Consider the following 25,526-nt stretch of genomic DNA (forward strand, 5'->3'; position numbering starts at 1 on the left):
GCATCTTATGTATGCCTATTGCAGGAGAAGGAACAAGAGCTTACAGCTTTGGGGGAATGAAATGTAGCTTCTTCTCCTAAAAAAGTTTTAAGTCCCTGGCCTACACATTCACAGCAGTCATTACAGAAAAAAAGGGAAGCATAAACTAGCCTTCCCAACCTACTGGAAAATAGAATCATCTAGTCCTAGTCCATATTTATCCAAGAGAGAAGCAGTCACCTGTTCAGATACATGGAGAATTGGCTATTATACCAGAAATGAAACTCAAGTGTCTTCACTTTTTGCCGAGGGCCCTTTCTATTATACCAAGCTGCTTCCCATCTAATAATCAAAGTAGTAAATCAAGACCTAAATGAGTAAGGAATTTGCTCAAGGAAAATCTGTCTCCTTAGTCCTAGAGTGAATTCTGACCTTGAAAAGCCAAATGAATGTCTGAGAAAAGCTTGCCAACAAATCTAGTAGAGTACTTTATGCTCAGTGGACTCTATTTCTCCATCCCTTCAACCTTTTAGCTGTGCCTTTAGAAACTATACTGCCTCAAGAGTACAAAAACAAATCTCCCACCTGCCTCAAGAAGGGCTAGGTCAAAAAGGAGAAAACAGCTTCTGTTCGCTAGAATTTTGGCATAGTGGGACTGTGCAGGAATGTACCTACTCAAGAATCTTCCCACACTCCTGAGTTGTTAAAAGTAACCAGCAGAGGCATGTTCCATACACTCCCCAAATATCTGAGCTGGCGACAACAAAAGATATTCAGAGATCTTAGCCCTGGGACAACAGCTTCTGTCAGTCAATTACAGTTCTCACGATGCTGTGTTCCTGCTCTTACTTCAACTTCATACCAAAAAGCATATCACACCAGTGCAAGTACTTGAGAAAACCACACAAATGAATTCACACAGTAGTATAGCAATTCTGGCACGGCACCAATACTAATGATAAAGTGTTTTTTTTTTTCTTATTCAAAGATCTTATATAAACACATTACTTTTGGCATTTACACAGTAGATTTGACAAAGGGCCTGGGGCCCCAGTACCAGAGACCAATACCAAAACAGAATTACCATGCAGAGGTAGTTACCTGGTAAGAGGGAAAAGATCAGCATTTTATTTCTTACCTGAAGCCAAAGGTCGGATCCACTCTTTGCTATTTAGGTCAAGTCTCCAGAGGTCATTGAAGGCAGCATTGCAGCTGCTCTGGGTACATCCTCCAAACACATACATAGACTGATTAGCATCGTAATAGCATGCACCTAGGAAGAAAACAATAAATGCATAGCTGATATTTAACCTTGAAGTCCCTCTAACACCATAACTATAGCCCTTATCTTTCAAAGATCAATTATTTCAGGATGCCTGGGTGGCTCAGCAGTTGAGCGTCTACCTTCAGCTCAGGGCCTGATCCCGGGATCCTGGGATGAGTCCCACATGGGGCTCTTCACAGGGAGTCCCTCTGCTATGTCACTGCCTCTCTTTGTGTCTCTCATGAATATATAAAATCTTAAAAAAAAAAAATCAATTATTTCATATGTTCTACAACTCTGTCGCCAGGTACCAACTTTCTATAACCAGCCTCTTGTCTCCAGATTGGTTAATATCACACTCTTTAAAATAAGGCCCAGAGAGGGGCACCTGGCTGATTCAGTTAGAGGAGCATGTGACTCTTGCTTGATCTCAGGGTTATGAATTTGGGCCCCATGTTGGGTGTAGAGATTACTAAAAATAAATAAATAAATTTTTATTTTTTAGATTTTTCCTTAGATTTTATTTATTTATTCACAAGAGGCACAGAGAGAGAGGCAGAGACCCAGGCAGAGGGAGCAGCAGACTCCCTGCCCGGAGCCCAATGTGGGACTCGATCCCGGGTCCCCAGGATCACGTCCTGGGCTGGAGGCGGCGCTAAACCGCCGAGCCACCTGGGCTGCCCTAATTGCAATTTTTTAAAAAAATATTTATGGGCAGCCCGGGGTGGGGTGGGGGGCTTGGCGGTTTAGTACCGCCTTCAGCCCAGAACGTGATACTGGGGACCCGGGATCGAGTCCCACATTGGGCTCCGGGCAGGGAGTCTGCTGCTCCCTCTGCCTGGGTCTCTGCCTCTCTCTCTGTGCCTCTTGTGAATAAATAAATAAAATCTAAGGAAAAAAAATTAAATTTAAAAAGGCCCAGAGAAAAGCTATGGAAATGTTGTTTCTGAGCACACTAAGCAAGTTGACAATGTCATCATTAAATAAGACAGTATAATTCCAGCAAGCACACACAAGAATTCAGATTAAGGGTGCTCAATGAGTAAAATTTCAGTAAGCTGCCTAATTTTTTAAGATTTTATTTATTTATTTGATACAGAGAGAGAGAGAGAGAACACAAACAGGGGGAGGAGCAGAGGGAAAGGGAGAAGCAGGTTTCTTTCAGAGCGGGGAGCCCAATGTGGGGCTTCATCCCAGGACCGGGAGATCATGACCTGAACCAAAGGCAGACGCTCAACAACTGAGCTGCCCAGGTGCCCCAATAGAGTTGCATAATTAATCTAAATCTGCATCAGTATCCTCTAGGGCCAGGCAGAGAAAGTGCTAACAGATCCATTCTGTACTTGCATTTCCCTCCTACAGCCTTCCTCTTACTGTTTTCTCCTTTCAAATGAAACCTGAAGCACATTTGTATATGAAGAGAACAACAGAAAACAATTTTAATCAATGCCATGAAATAACCACACGTAAAGATCAATGTAGCTCAGGGATCTCAGAAGTAGTACAGTCCCAAAGCAACTAGGAGAAAAGCATGGAAGTCATTATTAAGCTCCTAGGTGCATCCCAAAGCCACCAACACAGGCTGGTTGGTAGTGAATGGAAAACCAGCACAGTAACAATTACAAAGCACCAAGGTCTCTGAGAAGAGCCTTTTCAATCAGATGATTTACATGCCTCACTGATGGGCCCCATTCCAAAGCAAAGGGGCAAGGACTGTAAGAAGGGCTGAGCTGTTCCCCTAAAACCAGGAGGACCAGAGCCAAAGTCTAGATGAGAGGCACTGCCACTTGCTTCTCACCTAAAAAGCTCATTTAATCTTTATCCTTTGGAAAAGACAACCCCACTCCTTACAGTCTTGCATTTACCATCTTGGATCTCAGAAAGAGGGCTGAGCAAAACTTTCCTTTCCATTCATTTCATGCACACTGGTGGAGAAAAAAAGACCTCTCAATGTTCATGTGGAACGAGGCTGGAACAGTTAAGCGTCCCATTTGGGGAAGGAGAAAGGGAAAAGAAACTCGGAGATTCAACCCACTAGTGAGTGATTTCAGTTATCAGTAAGCTTACTTGTAGGTCTACCACAGTTTAGCACATCTCTGTTCATATCTCAGATTGTTAAGAACTGCAAATAACAGGATCGAGTTTAGTTGACATTAGACAAAATGCTTAACTGCTGGAGCTACACTTCAATCTCCACTAAAAGAGCTGAGCTTTGACATCCTGGTCTTCTCATATCTTTCTGGAACTAGCTATTCCAACAAATGGGACTGAAATTTTTAATTGAACCAACTGGCGCCAGGCACAAAAGAATTCTTTTCCTCTTGGTAACCCATACTTACAGAACAGAAATTAGCAATGTCCTATAGCTTCTGAAGACTTAATTTGTGTCCATCATAACAATGTTTAATAAGACAAATCCATAACTAAGAGAGTCAAGAGCTCATTTATGTCTCACCGTTCTTCAATCAACTCTCAGCAGCTGTTTCCTTCATATAGCAAAAGAGCACAGTGCCTTTATATTTCAAAGAGGTAGCAAACATTCTTCTTCTCTATTTGGATTGAAAACTCAGCCAACAGCTGGGCCCCAGGAGGTCCCTGCCACATGTATTTTAATCCTATACTAAAATAAGGCAATCGGCATTTTCCTGCTTCTTTTTGAGCAAACAAAGGTTTCTGGAAGAGGAAGGCACAGCCCAAACTCTGCAAACCTAGCAGGACTGAAATGACAAGTTTCACACACACTGTATTCTCAATGCCTATTAGTTAATTAGAAACTAAGCTTGGAAAGGAAGGGAGTCAATTTGAGGAGCTATGTTTAGAACTCAGATATAATGGAATGAAAAAATAGCCATCAGTAATACACTAAAACATTTTAAGCATCCTACTAAACTTTTGTTTATTGTCTATTTTTATTTAAGACACCTACATGTTGGTCTGGGTGGGGGTGGGGAGACCCAACAAGTTCAATGGGCTTTTTAGAAAAAATTAAGAATTTAAGCAAATACCAGTGCTCAAGTAGTCATTTCCCTTTTATCAAGGTTCTCCACCCAAACAGCACATTTTCTTTTCAGAACATTTAGACCACTGGAATGCTCAATACAAAAGTTATAGTTCAAAGTACAGTATGAATATTCTGCTAAGAAATAACATTAAGAACATTTTCTAATTGCTAAATCTCTTCAAATTTTCTGAAATGGGTTTGATTACTCCACGAACAACTATTCTAAGACATCTATTTCCAGTTAGTATCTAATAGTCTCTACTCAAAGACAAGTCAAACATTCACAATAACACACAGCAAACAAGCAGTTCTTCAGCATCCTGAACGCTTCCCTACTGTAGTATAACCCTCTCTAGCGCAAGGTCTTCCAGCTGTTTCATGTTTCCCATGATGGCTGGGAGTCACTCAAGAAACATTCACTGTATTCTAAGGTTTGCACATTCAAACGTTAAACTCTCTTTTGTTTCCCACTTGTTTCCAGGGAAAGGTCCTGAGGCATTTATCCCATGCTTAAAGAGACTATGTTGTCATGTGTCTCATGTCTACAAGCCAGGACATATTTGATAAGGCCTGTAATTACAAAACTATGGAACAAGCAAGGCAGATTATCCAGTTTGGGCCTGCTGGCTACTGCAGGAGCACTACTAGCATGGGTGTGAAATGATCTATTTGCAGCCTAAACCTAAACACTAAAAGCATGATGCTGGGGACTCTAACAGATTTCTACATCAATCTGAAAAGGATATTCTCTATTAGTCAAGGCTTGTGTGATTGGGGACGCCTGGGTGGCTCAGTGGTTGAGCATCTGCCTTTGGCTCATGTGATCCCAGGGTTCTGGGATCAAGTCCCATATCAGGCTCCCTGCAGGGAGCCTGGTTCTCCCTCTGTCAGTGTCTCTGCCTCTCTCTGTGTGTCTCTCATGAATAAATAAATAAGATCTTAAAAAAAAAAAAAAGCTTGCGTGATTGGTCATGCACATAGCCACCAAAAAACTAGGAAAACTGGCTTCATTTTACTTCCCTTGTCTTTTGGTCCCAGACTCTTAAACAGGAAAGAAGCTGTACTGCTACATCTTTGTTACACTTAATTTCACAGAATTCAATAGATTTTAACTATGAACCAAGTGTTGTGAAAGATGTATGTATGTCTAAGACTCAGAAACCCACTTGTCCCCCAGAAGGCTACCACTTGCGGAGGAGACAACTTCATTACCCTATCACTTTGTAGTTTAAAATAAATTTTGACACGTGTTTCCTTGATTAAATTTCCTAGTGCCATTAAGATAATTTGTTATACACATTTTACAGATGAGAAACCTGTGGGTTAAAAGAGCCAAGAAGAGGCACCTGGCTGGCTCAGTCAGTAGTGTATGTGATTCATGATCATGAGTTTGGGCCCTACATTTGGGTGTAGAGATTACTTTAAAAAAAAATAATTTAAATAAAAATAAAAAAGAAGAGCCGAGGAACTGCTTCTCAAGGTTTGTTTTGTTTTTTAAGATTTTATTCATTCATTTGACAGAGAGAGAGAGAGAACACGAGTAGGAGGATTGGAAGGCAGAGAGGGAGTAGAAGCAGGCTCCCCACTGAGCAGGGGAGTCTGATGTACAGCTCGATCCCAGGACCCTGGGATCATGACCAGAGCCGAAGGGAGATGCTTAACTGACTGAGCCACCCAGGCGCCCAGCTTCTCAAGTTTAAAGTCCTTTGGTATGCAGCCTCTCTAACACAGACAATTATGGTGACAGACAGATGGTGACAAACAGTAAGAGGAAGGCAAGAAGAGTGTTTTAGGGGTGTACAAGCAGATGAAGAAAAGAGCTTAATCTTCATGGCAGGGAATGTGAGAGAAGTTTGTGAAGAATGTGGCTTCTGGCTCGCTCTCTGAGATGCGTTTTAGAGGATAGAATATTTTCAGTTTATTAACAAGGGGCAAACAAGGACATGGACAAAAAAGGAATGAGAGAAAGAGAGAAGGCAATCAGGGCATCCAAGCAAGGCTGTGAAGTAAGGGAGTTTGAGACCTAATGAGGAGTCTCATGTGGGTGGAGCCTGGCTCTGAGGAGGTGGTAGAGATTCAGGCTGAAAGAGTAAGGTGGGGCCTTGAAAGTCAGAGGGAGTGGAAGCTTCTCCGTGCGCATGCATGGAAAGGCTGAAGTTTTTTGGCAGACGAGTGACAAGACTGGTTTGAAATTTAGGACTTGCAATGATTCCCAATGGGGCTCCTATCATTTTAGGCAGATCCATTCTCCCACTCACTGCAGGATAGTGAGCGTTCCTGGTCTTTGCCTACTAAATGCATGCAGTGCTTTCCAGTCAAGCAAATGAACAATGAATGACCTTACACATTTCCAAGTGCCCTAGGAAGTGGCACTGTCCCCAGTTTCAGAGATGGGTGCCAACAATGTCTACTGCAGATTCAGATGAAGAGAGAGAAAAAGCAAGAAGACCATTTAGAAAAGATTTAGGAAAGATGGAACACTTAGCTCATAGATGTGAGTAATGGGAAAACTAAGGAAAGATACTAGAGAGAGAGAGAGAGAGAGAGAGAGAGAGAGAGAGAGAGAGATTGCAGAGATGGCTGGAATCAACAAGATCTGACTTTTGTTGTTGAAGGGAAGAAAGGAACTGATGATAAATCCAAGGATTCAAGCATGTGTAACTGACAGAATGATAATACCATTAACTAAATAATGAAGAGGAGAACATTGGGGGAAACTACTGCATGCCACCTGCAGCTGATGAGATAGGGAACATCTGTGTACCTCTGTGACAATATGAGCAAAGTGTTGGAAAAACAGATTTCAAGCTCAACACAAGTCAGGAATAAGAAAAATTGAGTTCTGAGGAGAAATACGCAGTAGAAAGAGGAAGGAGCTAATGAAAGACACTGAAGGAATTCCTTATTTTCATCCTATTCTGAAAAATGCCCATTTCCATGTAACAATGCTCTTCAGGCTGCCAGTTAGCACAGAGAGAAAGGGAACAATGAGAGATGGGCTGAGAGGAAATGAGACACAGATTCCCCCCCCCTTTTTTTTTACAGATCCCCTTTTTAAAAAATCTATGGCACCTTTTCTTGGCTTACAGGTGAAGATATGAAAAAAATTTTAAGACAAAAACATGTATCAAAACACACCAACCTCTGAATTTCTGTGAGCTTACTCATTGTATTGCTCCTCTCCATTTCTCCTTCAAATAATGTCTCTATTTTGTGGTGACAACTCTGTCCAAAGCTAGTTAATGGAAAAATATTTTTTCTTCTCTCATTAAGAAGCTGAACTGTTGCTATGATAATTATTCACCCCTAAATACTTCCCAGCTTGGTTTCTACTTTACCCAGGTTCATTCCATTTCCCCCATTAGGGCTCTAAAATTACTTGTCTAAAAAAAAGTCTTTGGGGATCCCTGGGTAGCGCAGCAGTTTGGCGCCTGCCTTTGGCCCAGGGCGTGATCCTGGAGACCCGGGATCAAATCCCACATCGGGCTCCCGGTGCATGGAGCCTGCTTCTCCCTCTGCCTGTGTCTCTGCCTCTCTCTCTCTCTCTCTATCATAAATAAACAAACAAACAAACAAATAAATAAATAAATACCAAATTAAAAAAAAAAAGTCTTTGGAAACTCTGTCTCCACTTGTTATTCCAAATATCTGTGGATAACTAAAGTTAACCTCCCTCAACAATAAATACTGGACCTAACATGGATTTTCCTGTAATTTCGTTAAATATTCTTGGCCAGGATTCATTTACAGTCTATACTTCTGAAAACATTCAAGATTCTTTCAAAACTATGTCTGAGGTAATAATATTGAGAGGAGGAGGAGGAGGAGGTGGTGGTAGTAGTAGTGGTGGTAATAGTAGTACTTGTAGTTATCTGGGTTTGGGTTTTTTTCAGTAGTTGCTGTTAATGGCTCTTTTCACTATGTTGACATTTGCACTGATAGTGCAAAAGCAATGCTGGGTAAAACTGCTGCATCCTATGCAAACTCAAGGCAGGGGTATTAAATAAAACTAGTTCTGACTTCACAGACCCTTGAAAGGGTCTCACAGATGCCCTCCTCCCCAGAAGTCCAGGAATCACACTGCCTTAGGCGGTTTACAACAGTACAAGTAAAAATAGCTCCACAAGAGAACTGAAAACACAGGAAGAGATTGGCCTGTTACTTTGATCTATTTAGATCCAGTTCAAAGATAATGATAACTTATAATTATGGACTGAACTCTCCTCTGGATATGAGAGTACAACATATGGTCTGGGGCAGCCAGCCCTTAATATGGCCTCTGATGGTCCTCATTTCCTAGTATTTACACTGCTGGTCATTCTCTGTGTGACCAATAGAATTGAGCAGAAAAATTGGTAGTCACTTCAGAGATTAGGTTGGAAAAGACACCATGGCTTCTGTCTTGGTGTCTGTATCTCTCTGTATCTCAGATCATTCATTCTGTGGGAAGCCAGCTGACAAGTCATAAGCAGCTCTATGCTGAGGTCCAAGTCCTAAAGAACGGAAGCCTCCTGTCAACAGTTACTTGAGTGAGCCTGGCAGCAGAGCCCCTGGGCCCCAGTCAAACTTTCAGGGGACTGCAGCCAGAGCTGACAGACTGACCCTAACCACAACCTCATCAGAGTCCCTGGGCCAGAACCTCCCAGTTGAAGCACTCCCAAATTCCTAACCCTCAGGAATTCTGTAAGATAAGAAATGTTGTTTTAAGATGCTAGGTTTCATGGTAATTTTTATGTAACACGAATAAGCAATATATTCCCCTTCCCCTCAAGAGTTCAAAATATATACACTTATCATGACGGTATTCTAGAACTACACTGGACATCTGAAACTAATATTATTTTACTGTATATTAATTATACTGGAATTAAAATTTAAAAAGCTTAATAAAAAAGTTCAAAATTAATATTAGTATCAAAAAGTATCAAAATTAGTATTCCAGACAACATCATTGGCTGAGAACAGGACAAACTTTTTTTTTTTAAGATTCATTCATTTATTCATGAAAGACAGAGAGAGAGGCAGAGACACAGGCAGAGGGAGAAGCAGGCTCCCCGCGGGGAGCCCAACGCAGGACTTGATCCTGGATCCTGTGAGCTGAAGGCAGACACTCAACCCCTAAGCCACCCAGGTGTCCCGGGACAAACTTTTCTATGAGCTAGAGATTGAGAGGTTTCATGAAGGAGCTAGAACTCCCAGTTGGGTCTTCGAAGAAAGGCAGGCTTCAGCTAAGTGGATGGGAATATGCAACAAGGAAGAAAGCAGTATGGCAAAGTGACAGCCTGAAAGATGAGAGCTCCTGGGAAAATCTGGGAGATGAAGTGGTAAATCTGGACATGGGTCAAATTAAAGAGGGCTCTGAATGTAAGACTAAGTTTAGCTTTTAACTTGTTAGCAATGAATAAGCACTGAAGGTTTCTGAACAGGGAAGTAATATAATTAAAGCTGTAATTATGAGAAACTTTCTAAGAGCCCCCTCAACAAACTTTCTTTATGTAGAACCAATAATAATACACCTTTACCGGCCTAAGACATACCACATCTCATTTTGATGAAGATATGAATCACAAAAAAATAAATGGTGTCTACAGAAGTCAACTAAAATGGAGAGTTAATTCTAGAATAACTTTAAAAACTATATCTAAATTGCCAGAGCATTTATAATTTTACTATTTAAATTTGTATTTTATAATTAATACCCTTCATGTTTAAAGTTTTTGTGTGATCGCAGTCAAATTCAGTGTTTGCTAAACATATAATATGTTAAAATAAAGAATTATTATAAGACTTAGTGCTAAACTCTGGCTACTCCCCAAGTAGGATCTCAGAAATACCTTTGGGCACTCATTTCCTGTTTTCCTCTGACTTGATGTCAAATGTCAAGTTGAAGATAACACCTTGACCTCTTTGGAGTACAGATACTAGAAAAATCCAAATATGAAATTATACCAAGGTGCCTACATTGTACCTAGACTTACACTCTTCTCTGATTCTAATTATAAAATTAATATAAATCCTCATTTTGCATTATCTTCATTAAAAAAGTCAAAATACATGCCTCCAAAGTAATATTTGGAAATATGACCACAGGCAGGATGGCCTCTGCTCTCATAGTGAATACTTACTGTGTGAGAACCGCTGAGTGATTGGGGTTCCAGGGTAAGGGTACGTCCGACTCTCCCACTGAATGTGTCCTTCCTGGACAGCCTTTATGAAACCATGATAACACTGGTGGGCTACACCTAAAGACAAAAATAACAAAGGCCTCAGCCTGAATACTTCATTTTTCAATCAAATTATTAAAATTCCATCTATTAACTGTCTTATTACTCTTGTAAGACTTAAATTTCTTAAAGGAACTCCAAATTTCTCTGATTTTTCATTCAAAGAAAGATTTTTTTTAAGATTTTATTTATTTATTTATTTATTTATTTATTTATTTATTTATTTTATTTATTTATGGGGGGGGGGGGCAGAGACACAGGCAAAGGGAGAAGCAGGCTCCATGCAGGGAACCTGACACGGGACTCAATCCCGGGTCCCCAGGATCACATCCTGGGCTGAAGGCAGTCCTAAACTGCTGAGCCACCCGGCTGCCCAAAGAGAATTCCAAAACTAGAAGACCAAATCCTTTCACTTCACCATGGTTCAAGGAGGTTAAGGGTTACAAAGCTCAAGATTACAAAATTAGCTCACACTGTAACTCTGTTCCTCTTTAAGTCATATTGTGAGGCAACACATTAAAATAATTGGTAGAGGCACTTTGCTCAGTCATTAGAGCACAGGACTCTTGATCTCAGGGTCATGAATTTGAGCCCCACAAGGATGGGCAGACTTTACTTAAAAAAATAGTAATAAAAATAAAATAATTGGTATTATTTATTCCAAAGCAAAGGGACTAGGGGATAATTTAGCTTTGTGAGAAAGAGCGTGGTAAAAACAGTGCCTGGGGGATCCCTGGGTGGCTCAGCGGTTTAGCACCTGCCTTTGGCCCAGGGTGTGATCCTGGAGTCCCAGGATCAAGTCCCACGTCAGGCTCCCGGCATGGAGCCTGCTTCTCCCTCCTCCTGTGTCTCTGCCTCTCTCTCTATATCATAAATATTTTTTTCTTAAAAAACAAAAACAAAAACAAAAACAACAAAACAGTGCCTGGAATATAAATAACAGGTGTTCATAAATATCTATGGTTAAATCATGGCAACCAAAGATAGTCCATCTTAAAGAGATAATAGCTTACACGGAATTATGAAAAGATGAATTTGTAACTAAGGAAAGATGCTTTAAAAAGTGAGAACTTTTACTATAATGGTGGATACATGCATGTCATTATATATTTGTTCAAACCCACAGAATGTGCACTCTAATATAAACTATGGATTTTGGGTGGTGATGATATGTCCATGAGGTTCATCAACTGTAACAAATGTACCACTCTGGTGGGGGATGTTGACAGTAGGGGAGGCTGTGGATTGAGGAAGGATAGGGGATTCATAGGAAATCTCTGAACTTTCTGTTCAATTTTGCTATGAATGTAAAACCACTTTAAAAAACATGGTCTATTTTTTTAAGTGAGAGCTTCATATTTCTGGAACAATCTAAACTTTTTTTTTAAGATTTTATTTATTTATTTGACAGAGAGAGAGAAAAAAAGTACACAAGCAGCAGGAGAGGCAGAAGGAGAGGTAGAAGCAGGCTCCTCAAAGAGCAGGGAGCCCAATGTGGGGCTTGATCCCAGAACCCTGGGATCATGATCTGAGCCTAAGGCAGACACTTAACTTACTGAGCCACCCAGCTGCCCCTGAAACCGACTATCTTTTCAATACATGAAATGACTATCTTTTGTTTGTTTGTTTGTTTATGATAGTCACACAGAGAGAGAGAGAGAGGCAGAGACATAGGCAGAGGGAGAAGCAGGCTCCATGCACCGGGAGCCCGACGTGGGACTCGATCCCGGGTCTCCAGGATCACGCCCTGGGCCAAAGGCAGGCGCTAAACCACTGCGCCACCCAGGGATCCCTTGAAATGACTATGTTATTTCACAGAGCAACATTCTGAATGAAGAGTACAACAAATTGTTATACTTTTTTTTTTTTTAAGATTTTGTTTATTTATTCATCAAAGGCACAGAGAGAGAGAGCGAGGCAGAGACACAGGTAGAGAGAAGCAGGCTCCATCCAGGGAGCCTGATGTGGGACTCAATCCCGGGACTCCAGGATCATGCCCTAAGCCAAAGGCAGACGCTCAACTGCTGAGCCACCCAGGCATCCCAAATTATGTTATTACTTTGAAAGAACATTATCATTTTTTAAGTCATGTCACCTTAGTGGATCCTTAAGTAGAATCATAGTACTTATACATGTTTTCCAGTGAAGATTATTATCCCTTGGCTGAACTCACAGTTAAGAATTAAACACTAAGGGATGCCTAGGTGGCTCAGTCGGTTGTGTCTGCCTTCAGCGCAGGTTATAATCTCTGGGGTCCTGGGATCGAGTTCCAGAGTCAGGTTCCCTGCTCTGTGGAGAGTCTGGTTCTCCCTCTTTCTATGCCCCTCCCCCTCATCTGTTCATGCTCTTTTCCCTTCTCTCAAACAAAGAAATAAAAAAAATATATATATATATATATAAAAGAAATTAAACATTAAAAAGACACAGCTACTTTTTTTTTTTTTTAAGATTTTATTCATTTATTCATGAGAGGCACAGAGAGCGAGCAAGGCAGAGAAACAGGTAGAGAGAAGCAGGCTTCATGCAGGGAGCCTGATATGGGCCTTGATCCCAGGACTCCAGGATCATGCCCTGGGCCGAAGGCAGGCGCTAAACCTCTGAACTACCCAGGGATCCTCAACACATCCACTCTTAATGTGTGACAGCACTGCCACTATACATTGATGAAGAAAGTAACACAGATTTGTAAAAGCTGAATTGAGGTAAGATAGCAAGGAATAAAAGACAGGTACTTAATGGTAGAACAGGGAGGAAATAAATGATAGAACAAGTCATTGTCTAGGCAATGACTTTCTTCCCCCAGAAGACTTAAGTCTGTGAGTACCAGGTTAGGTAAGGGTCCTCTCCCTTTAAAAAAAAAAAAAAAAGGAAAAAGGAAAAAAAATACACACACACCAAAATAAGAATGCCAAATAAAACCAAGAATAAATTCATATATTTGATTAGATCACAGCCCCTCATCTGTGATTTTTCTACCTCTATTTTAGAGACAGAATCATCTACTTCCACTGTGTAGGCAGCCAATCTCTCCTGAAGAGTTCAGTAAGTCTGCAAATAGAAGCAGGCTGTGCATACCAGTATTACCATTTATGAGCAAATGAGCACAGGGCCCAGCAAGCAGTTTCAACATAGCTAGCTGATCCTCAGTCTTCAGGTTGCACTCTGAACAACTGACAACAACCCTATGCCCCAAGAGAACTACCTTGATGAAAGCAAAAGATTTTAAGACTCGCTCCGATCTTAAGGTTTTTCTCTGTCATATCTCTGACTGCCTGTTCCTACTAGGAAAGAACAAATTGATACAACCCTTGCTTTGATCAAAGATTATTCAACTGGTCTGATCATCTTCATTTAAAAAAACAGCCCCCCGGCCCCCCCCCCCCCCAAAAAACCAAAAAACCAGGCCCTTGGGCAGCCCCAGTGGCTCAGTGGTTTAGCGCCACCTTCAGCCCAGGGTGTGATCCTGGGGACCCGGGATGAAGTCCCACATCAGGCTCCCTGCATGGAGCCTGCTTCTCCCTCTCCCTCTGCCTGTGTCTCTCATGAATAAATAAATAAGATCTTTAAAAAAAAATAAAAAATAAAAAATTTAAATTAAAAACAGGCCCTTTCCACCTAAAATGTAAAGAAGCCAAGGGGCACCTGAGTGGCACAGTCAGTTGAGTGTCCAACTCTTGGTTTCCGCTCAGGTCATGATTTTGGTGTCGTGGGATGGAGCCTTGTATCAGGTTCACGCTCAGCAGGGAGTCTGCTTAGGACTCTCTCTGACCCTCCCTTCGCTCTTATTCTCTCTCTCTCAAATAAATAAATAAATCTTAAAGTAATGAAGCCAATTAACTGATATCTATTAATTAAAAATACAGCACATCTAGTAATTTCAACAGTTAGCCAAACTTGAAATCTTGATTAGAAAATGGGAGGAAAAATAGGAGAAAATAATTTTTAAAAGTAAAAGATATGGATAGGGCCCGTATCACTCAGAGATAAAATTGAGCAGTAAATGTTTGCACAATCCCACATTTGCCACAATTAGCTACTTTAAGAAACAAAATGATATCCTCATAAAGAACATGGACTCTAAAGCCAGACTGCCTGAATGTGAATCTTTGATCCCCATTTACTACCTATGTCACCTTAGGTAAATTACTTAACTATGCCTCACACTCCGTTTCTTTACCAATCCAGAGTCTCTGTGAGGACAGGAAAGCGGTCACAATACTGCCTGACAACAGTAAGAGGTATATTCATGTTAGCTATACCATTACCCCATATCCATCCCTACTTCACCTGTTCAAGAACAATACAATCTACCCGATCAACTCTAAGAATATAGAGAAAAAGAACACTCGCTTTAAAACTGCAAGTTGGATGAGATATCATAAGATTCAAGCTGTTCCTAAAACTAACCAGGATTAAGAGAAAAAGGAAATGCAGAGTTCATTTCTCAGACTAAATTTTAGAATCGTAACACATTGAAGGGAGAGAGGGGAAAATGAAATTGGGACCTCAAAAATAAATCATTAAAACATATTTAAAATAAATAAATAAATAAACCTTTCTACTGTCCACAGTACCTTTGATAAGTCGATACCACTGTTTGCAGACAAGAGCTGCAGTTTTGTGTTCCTGGTATGGTGAAAGAAACGACAGGATATACTCCAAAACCTCTTCTGGCAGCTCAGACATAGACCTGTTGTGTCTCATCTCCTCAGCCTCCAGTGCTGGGTGGGGGTCCTCATCCTGCTCCATTGTCCCTTCCAGCACAGCCTCTTCTTGGTCCACAGCCATGAAACTGTCATCTTCACTGTCCGAGGAGCTGGCCATGACATTCCACTCAAACAGCTACAGTGGGAAATGAACAAACATCAGTAAACTCTGTCAGAAGCTCTGAAACAACTCAGGCACACTCTTCCAAGTGGTACATGATTTTCTTTTTAGACCCTCAACATGTAATCTGTTCCTCAGCACTTTCCCACTCTGGCTGTGAGCCACCTTCATTTGTCAGGTAGAGCTCAAAAATTAAGCCCATCCCAAATCTAACAAATCACTAAAGGCTTCTGATTATATTTTTTTCTCTCCATTGTAAACCAGAATGACAGCCGAGTTCTGGTATAACCATAAAATGGGGAAGATGGTTCTAAGGCAAGCATCTGACTGGCAGACAGCAGAGAGTATAGCAACTAGGCTCCCTTGGCATGACTCAAGACCTCAAACTTCAAAGGAAAAACAAACTGTGGATCCTACAAAGAGTAATAAGAATATTCTGAGGATGTGGATTAAGAAAAGCTTTTCTAGTTTTTATACCAAGACAATTCACTTAAGAGGAAAACAAATGTTCCAAGAATAGGCTTAACTAGCTAAAATACCATATATAAGGCACTATTTATATTGGAAAGCATCAAAACAGATCTAGGGAGTAAAACAACAGAAACAATATATATGCCTATCAATAACATAATAGGTAAGTTGTGGTACATTCACACAATGAAATCCACACAATGGAATACAGCAAGAAACTACAGATACCCACACAGATAAATCTCTCAAACATAATACTGAGCAAAAGACAGACGAGTACATACCACATGGCCTGCTTATATCAACTTTAAAACTAGGCAAAATTAATTCATACTATTGCAAGTGAGTGCCATAGAGGTGCTGGTAAAGTTGTTTCCTGATTTGTTATACGGATGTGTTCAGTCTGTGAAAAATCCACCAAGATAAGTACTTAATGTTTAATGCACTTCTTTCTCTAAAGTTTACCAAACTAAACCATTATCAACAGTTACCTCTCATGAAGTAATTAATTTAAAAAAAATCACTATGGATGATTTTTAACTTCTTTTTCCATATTCCCTAAATTTTCTAGAAAGAGCACAAAATATGTTAAAATACACACACAGGGGCAAGCAACTCAATTATACCACCCTTCTGATGTTTCATGCAAACCTTGAGATAATAACAGTAAAATGAAGGGAATAGGGTGATTTATGTAAGAAGTGTGTCACAAGTCAGATTCTCTGGGAATTAAATGCTAAAAAAACAAAATTAGGAATGAAAAAGGTTTAATGGGGCGAACTCTTGTGAGAAAAAAAACAAAAAGAAGGGGGATCCCTGGGTGGCTCAGCGATTTGGCGCCCGCCTTTGGCCCAGGGCGTGATCCTGGAGTCCTGGGATCGACTCCCACGTCGGGCTCCCGGCATGGAGCCTGCTTCTCCCTCCTCCTGTGTCTCTGCCCCTCTCTCTCTCTCTCTCTCTCTCTGATAAATAAATAAATAAATAAATAAATAAATAAATAAATAAATAAATAAATAAATCTTAAAAAAAAAAAGAAAAGGAAAGGAAAGAAAAGAAAAGAAAATAAAAAAGAAAAGAAAAAGAGGAAGCAGGAATGGGCAGGAGGAACAGAGCTCAATGCACACCTGACAAAGTCTGTCCAACAGAGTTTAGGAACAAGTATGGCCAAATAGGGAGTTCCACTATGGGGTTCATCTATCACTCAGCCACTGGCTGGGGGGTACTCCAAAGCTGAGGCCTACCCTGAAGGGACTAACAACTTTCTTTATTTATACTCCTTACAGATGGGCAGCAAGTCCTTTCTTGGACATCTGAGTTCATTTTCTTATCTTCTAATATATCTATCCCCTTGACCATACACACCTACTGAGACCATTCACCTTACAAATTTCCAGCATTCCCTCTAGCCCTGTTGCAAAGAATTATTAAATAATGGAACGAGAAGAGTGATCTTGAAATACACTTGGGGCTTTGAGAAAGATCTGAAACATTACAGGGGTGCCTGGCTGACTCAGTCAGTAGGGCATGTGACTCTTGATATCATAAGTTTGAGCCCCACACTGGGTGTACAAATTAAATATATGTAATATATTTAATGTTAATGTTAAATATATTATATTTAATATATTTACAAAAATATATTTTAAATATATATATTCTTAAATCAGGGACCCCTGAGAGACTCAGTTGGTTAAGTAACTGCCTTCAGCTCAGGTCACAATCCCAGGGTCCTAGGAACAAACCAGCATTGGGCTCCCTGCTCAGCAGGGGAGTCTGTTTCTCCCTGCCCCTGATCCTGCTTGTGCTTTCTCTCTTGCTCACACTATCTCATAAATGAATGAATGAATGAATGAATGACTTTAAAAAAATCTGAAATGTTCCAAAATATGAGGGGGGTGGGAAAAGCAAAGAACAGCAATTTCTCCCCTCATCTCTACCACTCCTGTAACATATATACAAATTATGTACAACATCTTAAAAACTGGAAGAATGAGAGATGCCTGAGTGGCTCAGTGGCTGAGCATCTGCCTTTGGTCAGGGTGTGATCCTGGAGTCCTGGGATAAGTTCCGCATTGGGTTCCCTGCATGGAGCCTGCTTATCCTCCCTCTGCCTGTCTCTGTCTCTCTGTGTCTCTTGTGAATAAATAAACAAAATCTTAAAAAAAAAAAAAAACCGGAAGAATGACCAGATTAAGGAAAGTGAAAACATCAATCAGCTAATGAAATAGCTTCCAAGAAACTCATCTATCAAATTAGCTCATGATACTGCAATGTATCCTAGAAAAGTGGCTGCTGGAATCTTGATGATGGTGAACAATTGGTGGCTAACCAGAAGCAGCAGAGTAGCCTAAGCCCTCCTAGTTGGGGAAGGAGGGATAGTGGCAGACAGAAGGTAGTGGCAATCCCCCTCCATTCCCCAAAAGTAGAGGAGTGTTTACTGTAGGTTTAGTGTAATTGTATTAAATTATCCTAGATAGTTACTCCCATCTTGGGTGAGCTGTTTTTCCACATGCTTAAACTCACTAGAGGAAGGCCTTTCCATTTCCAGCCCTAACTCCTAACCTAAAGAGTAGAGTCATGTAAAATATAAAACAAAAAAATTTTTCTGGCAAAACAAGGGTACTTTTTACTCCTGGGAAAAGATTACTTTCCATATTCCTTCTTATTCTTTCCCCTACAAGTTATCATTTCTCACTTCCCACTGGCTATCTTCCCTAATTTATTGACTTTCTCATATTTTTAACTCCCACTCGGCTCTCAAATTTACTAGGGAAAAGAGTCCAAAGAAACAGATTCCTTGAGTTTGGCTCCATTTTTCACATTTGATTTAAACATAGCATCTCAAATACAGTTGTTCCTTCACTCAACAGCTTGACAGATTGTGAGGCTAGGGTCTGCGTCAGAACAAACTGAATCAGTGAAGGCTGCAAGAGCTTATTTATAGAATACTATTTTTTTCCCAAGCGAAATAAAAATTTGTTTGGCCCAATAAACAACTTCTTACTCACTTTCCAAATCTTCTCAAAGTACAATTAGCAAGCCGACATAAGGGGACTTGCACTTTTGTAATACCTAGTTTTAAGTAATTCTCCCATTCAATCATTTCCCTGTCCACAAAAGCATCAAACGCGATGCTCCTGAAGGCATGTTTGTGAACTTGGCCCTGAGCACAAATGCCAATGGGAACACATAGAGATGGGCTCAGATGCGATTCCTCTGTAATTACACACCTAGCACCAATTTGCACAGCTCCTCATTTTCACTTCCATGATTAGGTAATGAAATCATCACTCCTATTCCCACAGGATATGGAGGCATTCTGAAACAGTTTTTGTTTTCTTCATGCCAAAAGAAGCCATACAAAACAATTCACATGTAGTTACTGTTAATTCACTGAACGTGGTTTTCATGAAGTCTTTTTTTAACTTAAGATTTTTAAAAATAGGGATCCCTGGGTGGCGCAGCGGTTTGGCGCCTGCCTTTGGCCCAGGGCGCGATCCTGGAGACCCGGGATCAAATCCCACGTTGGGCTCCCGGTGCATGGAGCCTGCTTCTCCCTCTGCCTGTGTCTCTGCCTCTCTCTCTCTCTCTCTGTGACTATCATAAATAAATAAAAATTTTAAAAAAAGATTTTTAAAAATATTTATTTATTTATTTATTTATTTATTTATTTATTTATTCATTCATTCATTCATGAGACACACACACACACACACACACACAGGCAGAGACATAAGCAGAGGGAGAAGCAGGCTCCTCACAGGGAGCCCAATGTGGGACTTGATCCTGGATCCTGGGATCACGCCCTGAGCCTAAGGGAGATGCTCAATCGCTGTCCCACCCAGGCGTCCCATCCCAAGATTTTATTTAAGTAATCTCTATACCCAATGTGGGGCTTGAACCCACAACCCCAAGATCAAGAGTCACACCCTCTATAGATTGAGCCAGTGAGGTGCCCCCATGAGGTCTTTATTTATTTATTTTTATTTTTTTTAAAGTAATCTCTATACCCAATGTGGGGCTCAATCCCACCTCCCTGAGATCAAGAGTTGTGTGCTCCACTGACTGAGCCAGCCAGGTGCCCCATCATGAAGTCTTTAAAAGAAATCTTCCTCTGGTCAGCCCCGGTGGCTCAGCGGTTTAGTGCCACTGTCAGCTTGGGGTGTGATCCTGGAGACCTGGGATTGAGTCCTGTGTTGGGTTCCCAGCATGGAGCCTGCTTCTCCCTCTGCCTGTGTCTCTGCTCTCTCTCTCTGTCATGAATAAATAAATAATATCTTTTAAAAAAAAAATCTTCCTCTGACCCCTCACTTTGTGTGAGGCCTTCCCCAAGTTTTGGGGACAAACCACAAACTGCAGTCTGAGTTCCTTGAGGGCAGAGACCATGCCTAGCCATCTTGTCTTGCTAGCATAGACATGCAAATGAGTACAAGATTTATTGAAATTTCTACTCATACTGCCCTACCCTTGTGCTGACTTTGCATTATTTTATAATAGGAAATTACATCATCAGTACATCCAGGAATAGCAGATCCTACCCTTATATGTCACTGGATGCTGCCAAGATATTTTATTGGCCAGAATTAACATATCTCTCTGGTTCCTTGAATTTTGACCTTTTAAGGTGTACACTTGCCTGAGAGTCTGCCAGACTCCTGAGCCATTCCCAACGACCCTTTGCTGGGTCAAGATGGGTGGTACTAAAGAAACAATTTATTTGGCCCAGTAGTATCACTACTATACTATACTATATATAGCATACTATGAGACTACATCCAACTAAATACGAATCACTTTTAAAAATCCAAATACCTTGGTGTGCCTAGCTGGCTCAGTCGGCAGAGCATGTGACTTGATCTCAGAGAGCTCAAGCTCCACATTGGGCACAGAGCTTATTTAAAAAAAAAAAAAATTCCATATACCTTGCCTTTTTTTTTTTTTTTTTTTACCTTGCCTATTTGAAGTATAAATTGAGGTTAAGATTTTGAGACTGGGAGGGATGCCTGAATGGCTAAACAGTTGAGCATCTGCCTTTGGCTCCAGGCGTGATCCTGGGGTCTGGGATCAAGTGCCGCTTCAGACTCCCTGTGAGGAGCCTGCTTCTCCCTCTGCCTATGTCTCTGTCTCTCTTTGTGTCTCTCATGAATGAATAAAAAAAAAAAAAATCTTAAAAAAAAAAAAAAGATTTTGAGACCAGGAGATCTGGCTACTATTTCTACCTGTAACACTGTGTGACCTAAGCTAGGGCACACAGGACAACATGGGAAAACCCCCTTACCCCTAAGTAATGAAAATTCCCTACCTACTTTATAAAGATTCTGTAAGGGTAGCAGATACCAAAAATTACTCTGAACTCCCTGAAGGAAACTGATTAACTAGTGAAGAGTTAAAATCAATTCACAGAAACTCAGGATGGGAATTAAACTACTTTGTTATCCACGTACAAGTTTTTACCAGATCCTACTACAATATTTGATTAACCATGTCTTTGATTTCTGACAACTAGACATCTAACAATCCTCTTGAAGTAAACATGTCTTTATGAAAATCAAAATATGCTTCACTTACTAAAAAGAAGCTGAAGATTTAAAATGCAATCAAGATTATTCTTCATAATTTCAAAAGACTAAAAAAAATGCAATAAGGGTAACCTCTTAGTGACAGTAAAATAAAGCACTGAAACTTAACTGAAGAACATGTGGCTGGATTGAATGGATAAGCACCCACAGTCATCCCTCCACATGAGGGCTTCTGAGGCTTCAGGAGCAATGCAGCAACCTCGCACAGATGTCAATGAGGGGTTACCCACCTGGGCAGCACTAATGTCAGCTAAAAGGTATTAAACGCTACTCTTGGGGAGATCCCTGGGTGGCTCAGCGGTTAGGCGCCTGCCTTCTACTCAGGGCGTGATCTTGGAGTCCCGGGATAGAGTCCTGCATCGGGTTCCCTGCATGGAGCCTGCTTCTGTCTCTGCCTCTCTTTCTCTGTCTCTCTCATGAATAAATAAATAATATATATATATATATACAAGTACAAAAGTACAAAATACTGTTATATGCATATTTACAGAAGACCACAATATGATTCAATCTAAGATGATAACAAGCCTTATTAATATATTACATTATCATTATTCTAAGTCAAATAAAAAAGTTATAGAAAATGGTAAAATATAAATTTCTACCTTACTTCATGCATTCAACAAATATCAATGAGACATTTACTGTACGTGAAAATACTGTGCTTACATCTTACAGGAATTAAAAAGGAAAAGACATGCCAGGGCACCTGGGTGGTTCAGTTGGATAAGCGCCTGACTCTCAGTTTCAGCTCAGGTCATGATCTCATGGGTTGCAGGATCGAGCTCTACATGGGGCTCCACACTCAGTGGGGAGTCTGCTTGAAGATTCTCTCCCTCTGCCCCTGCCCCCACTTGCATGTTTTCTCTCTCAAGTAAATAAATCTTTAAAAAAAAAAAAAAAGGGATGCCTGGGTGGCTCAGCGGTTGAGCTTCTGCCTTCAGCCCAGGGTGTGATCCCAGAGTCCCGGGATCAAGTCCCACGTAGAGCTTCCTGCATGGAGCCTGCTTCTCCTTCTGCCTGTGTCTCTGCCTCTCCCTCTCTGTGTATGTCTCTCATGAATAAATAAAATCTTAAAAAAAAAAAAAAGAGGATATGCCACTATTTCCTCTCAAGGACATTAACCTGGTAAGAGCCAAAGACACATAAATAAAGAATACCAACACAGGACAGACCTATGGTACAAACACAGAAGGAGATGGCATCCAACTAGTCTGAGCAGGAAATTACACAAAGGCAAGCATTTCAACTTTAAAGAATATGTAGGATTTCAAAGAATGAAATGAGGGAAGGTGAAGGGAATAAAGATCTTCAAATTACTATCTCTTGAAATGATATTCTTTGCTACTTCCAGAATTACCTTTTGAACAAAGGTAAAAACTATTTGTTACTCTATGGGTGTTATGCCATTTGCATACACTACTTAGTATTTCATCTACATTAACATAAGCTCATAATCTGGAGACTCCTTAGTTCCTGACAGTCAATGTTTTGACAAATGGTAGAAATAGAATAATTTGGCGTAACTACTGCTGCTATTAGCAAACTGTGAGCTATTTTGACAAGCAAATTCAGAGAGCTATTTCTATACAGGATTCCAAACCTAATAAGAGATATCAGCCACAATAAGCTTTATAAGTGGTTAACTCATCAATGTGTTATCTAATTAAGACTCCCTTTAAGGAAATCAAAAAGTATTTTGCCAAACTACCCACTTAGTATACTTTTATTCTTTACAACAATGGATATTTTTTTTAATTTTTATTTATTTATGATAGTCACACAGAGAGAGAGAGAGGCAGAGACACAGGCAGAGGGAGAAGCAGGCTCCATGCACCGGGAGCCCGACATGGGATTCGATCCCGGGTCTCCAGGATCGCGCCCCGGGCCAAAGGCAGGCGCCAAACCACTGCGCTACCCAGGGATCCCTACAACAACGGATATTAAATGAAAGCACTTTATGACTCTTTTAGAGTAGCAGCAGAAATGGACCAGTCCTCAGAGCATTCTCCATATTCATATGTAATAGTCAAAGGTTGTTATTACTAAGTATATGATCAAGAAAAGTGTGGTTTTGGGATCCCTGGGTGGCGCAGCGATTTGGCGCCTGCCTTTGGCCCAGAGTGCGATCCTGGAGTCCCGGGATCGAGTCCCACGTCAGGCTCCCGGCATGGAGCCTGCTTCTCCCTCTGCCTGTGTCTCTGCCTCTCTCTCTCTCTCTATCATGAATAAATAAAAATAAATCTTTAAAAAAAAATCTATTGATTTAGCAATACCCTTTTTTATTTGTTCCTTTGTCCTCCCAGAAATGTCACTAATAAATTGACTCATTCTGGGATAACAAACAGGTATGGGAAGGGAGGAAATAAATGAAATAAAAAGGTCTCTGCCCTTTAGACACCTTCAGTAAAATCTACCACATATACCGAGAACTTTGTCTATGCTTAAAAATGTATCGTGGTCGGGATCCCTGGGTGGCGCAGCGGTTTGGCGCCTGTCTTTGGCCCAGGGCACGATTCTGGAGACCCCGGATCGAATCCCACGTCGGGCTCCCGGTGCATGGAGCCTGCTTCTCCCTCTGCCTATGTCTCTGCCTCTTTCTCTCTCTCTCTGACTATCATAAAATAAATAAAGTATCGTGGTGCACCTGGCTAGCTCAGCTGATGAAGCATTTGACCCTTGGTCTCCAGGTTAGGGGTTCAAGCTCCATGCTGGGTAGAGATTACTTAAAAATAAAATCTTTTAAAAAAATGGTATTGTACTTAAATGTTAACATTTTCAAATTTCTCCAACATAGTAAGAAAGCAGATTACTATTACTATTGAATGAAGGAAGATCAAATATATATTTTTCTACACAAAAAAAAGAACATTTATGGAATAGATGAAAAGACTTAATGAATTAAACTTCGGCATGTCACCTGGACAGAAAGTAAATCAAGTTATCCTCTTGGATCCTAGAAAATATCTTTTTTTTTTCTAGAAAATATATCTTATTTGGTTTAATTCTTCCTATCAACAATATGAATTTTTTTATAAAATTACCAGGCAATAGCTACCAAAGCATGTCAGGGATTTAAGAATAAGATTAGAGGGATCCCTTGGTGGCGCAGCGGTTTGGCGCTTGCCTTTGGCCCAGGGCGCGATCCTGGAGACCCGGGATCGAATCCCACATTGGGCTCCCGGTGCATGGAGCCTGCTTCTCCCTCTGCCTGTGTCTCTGCCTCTCTCACTGTGTGACTATCATAAATAAATTAAAAAAAAAATTAAAAAAAAAAAAAAAAGAATAAGATTAGGGCAGCCCAGGTAGCTCAGTGGTTTTGCGCAGCCTTCGGCCCAGGGCATGATCCTGGAGTTCAGGGATCAAGTCCCACATCGGGCTCCCTGCATGGAACCTGCTTCTCCCTCTGCTTGTGTCTCTGCCTCTCTGTCTCTCTCTCTGTCTCTCATGAATAAATAAATAAAATCTTTAAAACAAACAAAAAAGAATAAGATTAATGTTTCTTTCTCACAAATTTTAATACAGTCATTTTGAGCTACCTGTTCCTGTAATAGACTCAGCTCTTTTCCCATCTCTGGTCTTTGCTCTTGCTGGCTACCCTGCCTTCCAAAAATACCCTTCTACTTGCCAGCTTGGCAAATTCCTACTTGTTATTTAAGAGTTGTCTCTTTTGTGAGATCCTCTCATCCCCTCCAGCTCATTAAATATTCCTTCTGGCCTTCTATTCATTTTGTACAGTATCCTCATTATCTTAGAACTGTATAAATATTTGTTCAGTTAGGTGGCCTACAAGACCTATGCCAACATTAGATAAATAACACAGATAGTTCCCACTTTTCATCACTTCATAAGTTAAAATTCTACTCATTAATAACTTGCTTAATTAAAGCCCATATTTCACTTCTTATTGCTATGGTTTCCAATAAGTCCAGACAAAGGCAACAGCACAAAAGGCAATCAAGATTCAACATACACAGCCAGAATTCTGCTTTTAGGCAGACAATACGCATTAAGATAATGCGTCTAGGAAAATGTGAAATGACAAAGGCCAACTACCCTTTTGTATGTGCTGTATCATAGTGTACTTCAGATGGGTAGTGTGATGGCTGAAAATCTTTAACACCCTAATTTAAATTTAAGAGTCCACATTTATAAGGATGGAGTCAGGGGCACCTGGGTGG

The 25,526-nt window shown here is 40.6% G+C and overlaps 1 protein-coding gene across 2 annotated transcripts in view; it reads right to left on the minus strand.

The window, feature by feature from the left end:
- The window catches only part of FBXO42 (F-box protein 42), a 95,410-nt gene that overhangs the window by 36,607 nt on the left and 33,277 nt on the right, over positions 1-25,526 (minus strand). For both annotated transcript variants that reach the window (XM_055332286.1, XM_055332287.1), the window contains exons 2-4: positions 15,043-15,310; positions 10,370-10,486; positions 1,118-1,252 (exon numbers count right to left, since the gene is read on the minus strand). In XM_055332286.1, the coding sequence (XP_055188261.1) occupies positions 1,118-1,252; positions 10,370-10,486; positions 15,043-15,292 (502 nt within the window). In that variant the 5' untranslated portion in view covers positions 15,293-15,310. The remainder of the gene's footprint in view (positions 1-1,117; positions 1,253-10,369; positions 10,487-15,042; positions 15,311-25,526) is intronic.

This window comes from Nyctereutes procyonoides, unplaced genomic scaffold (genome assembly GCF_905146905.1).
Source record: "Nyctereutes procyonoides isolate TBG_1078 unplaced genomic scaffold, NYPRO_anot_genome, whole genome shotgun sequence".
Taxonomy (NCBI): domain Eukaryota; kingdom Metazoa; phylum Chordata; class Mammalia; order Carnivora; family Canidae; genus Nyctereutes; species Nyctereutes procyonoides.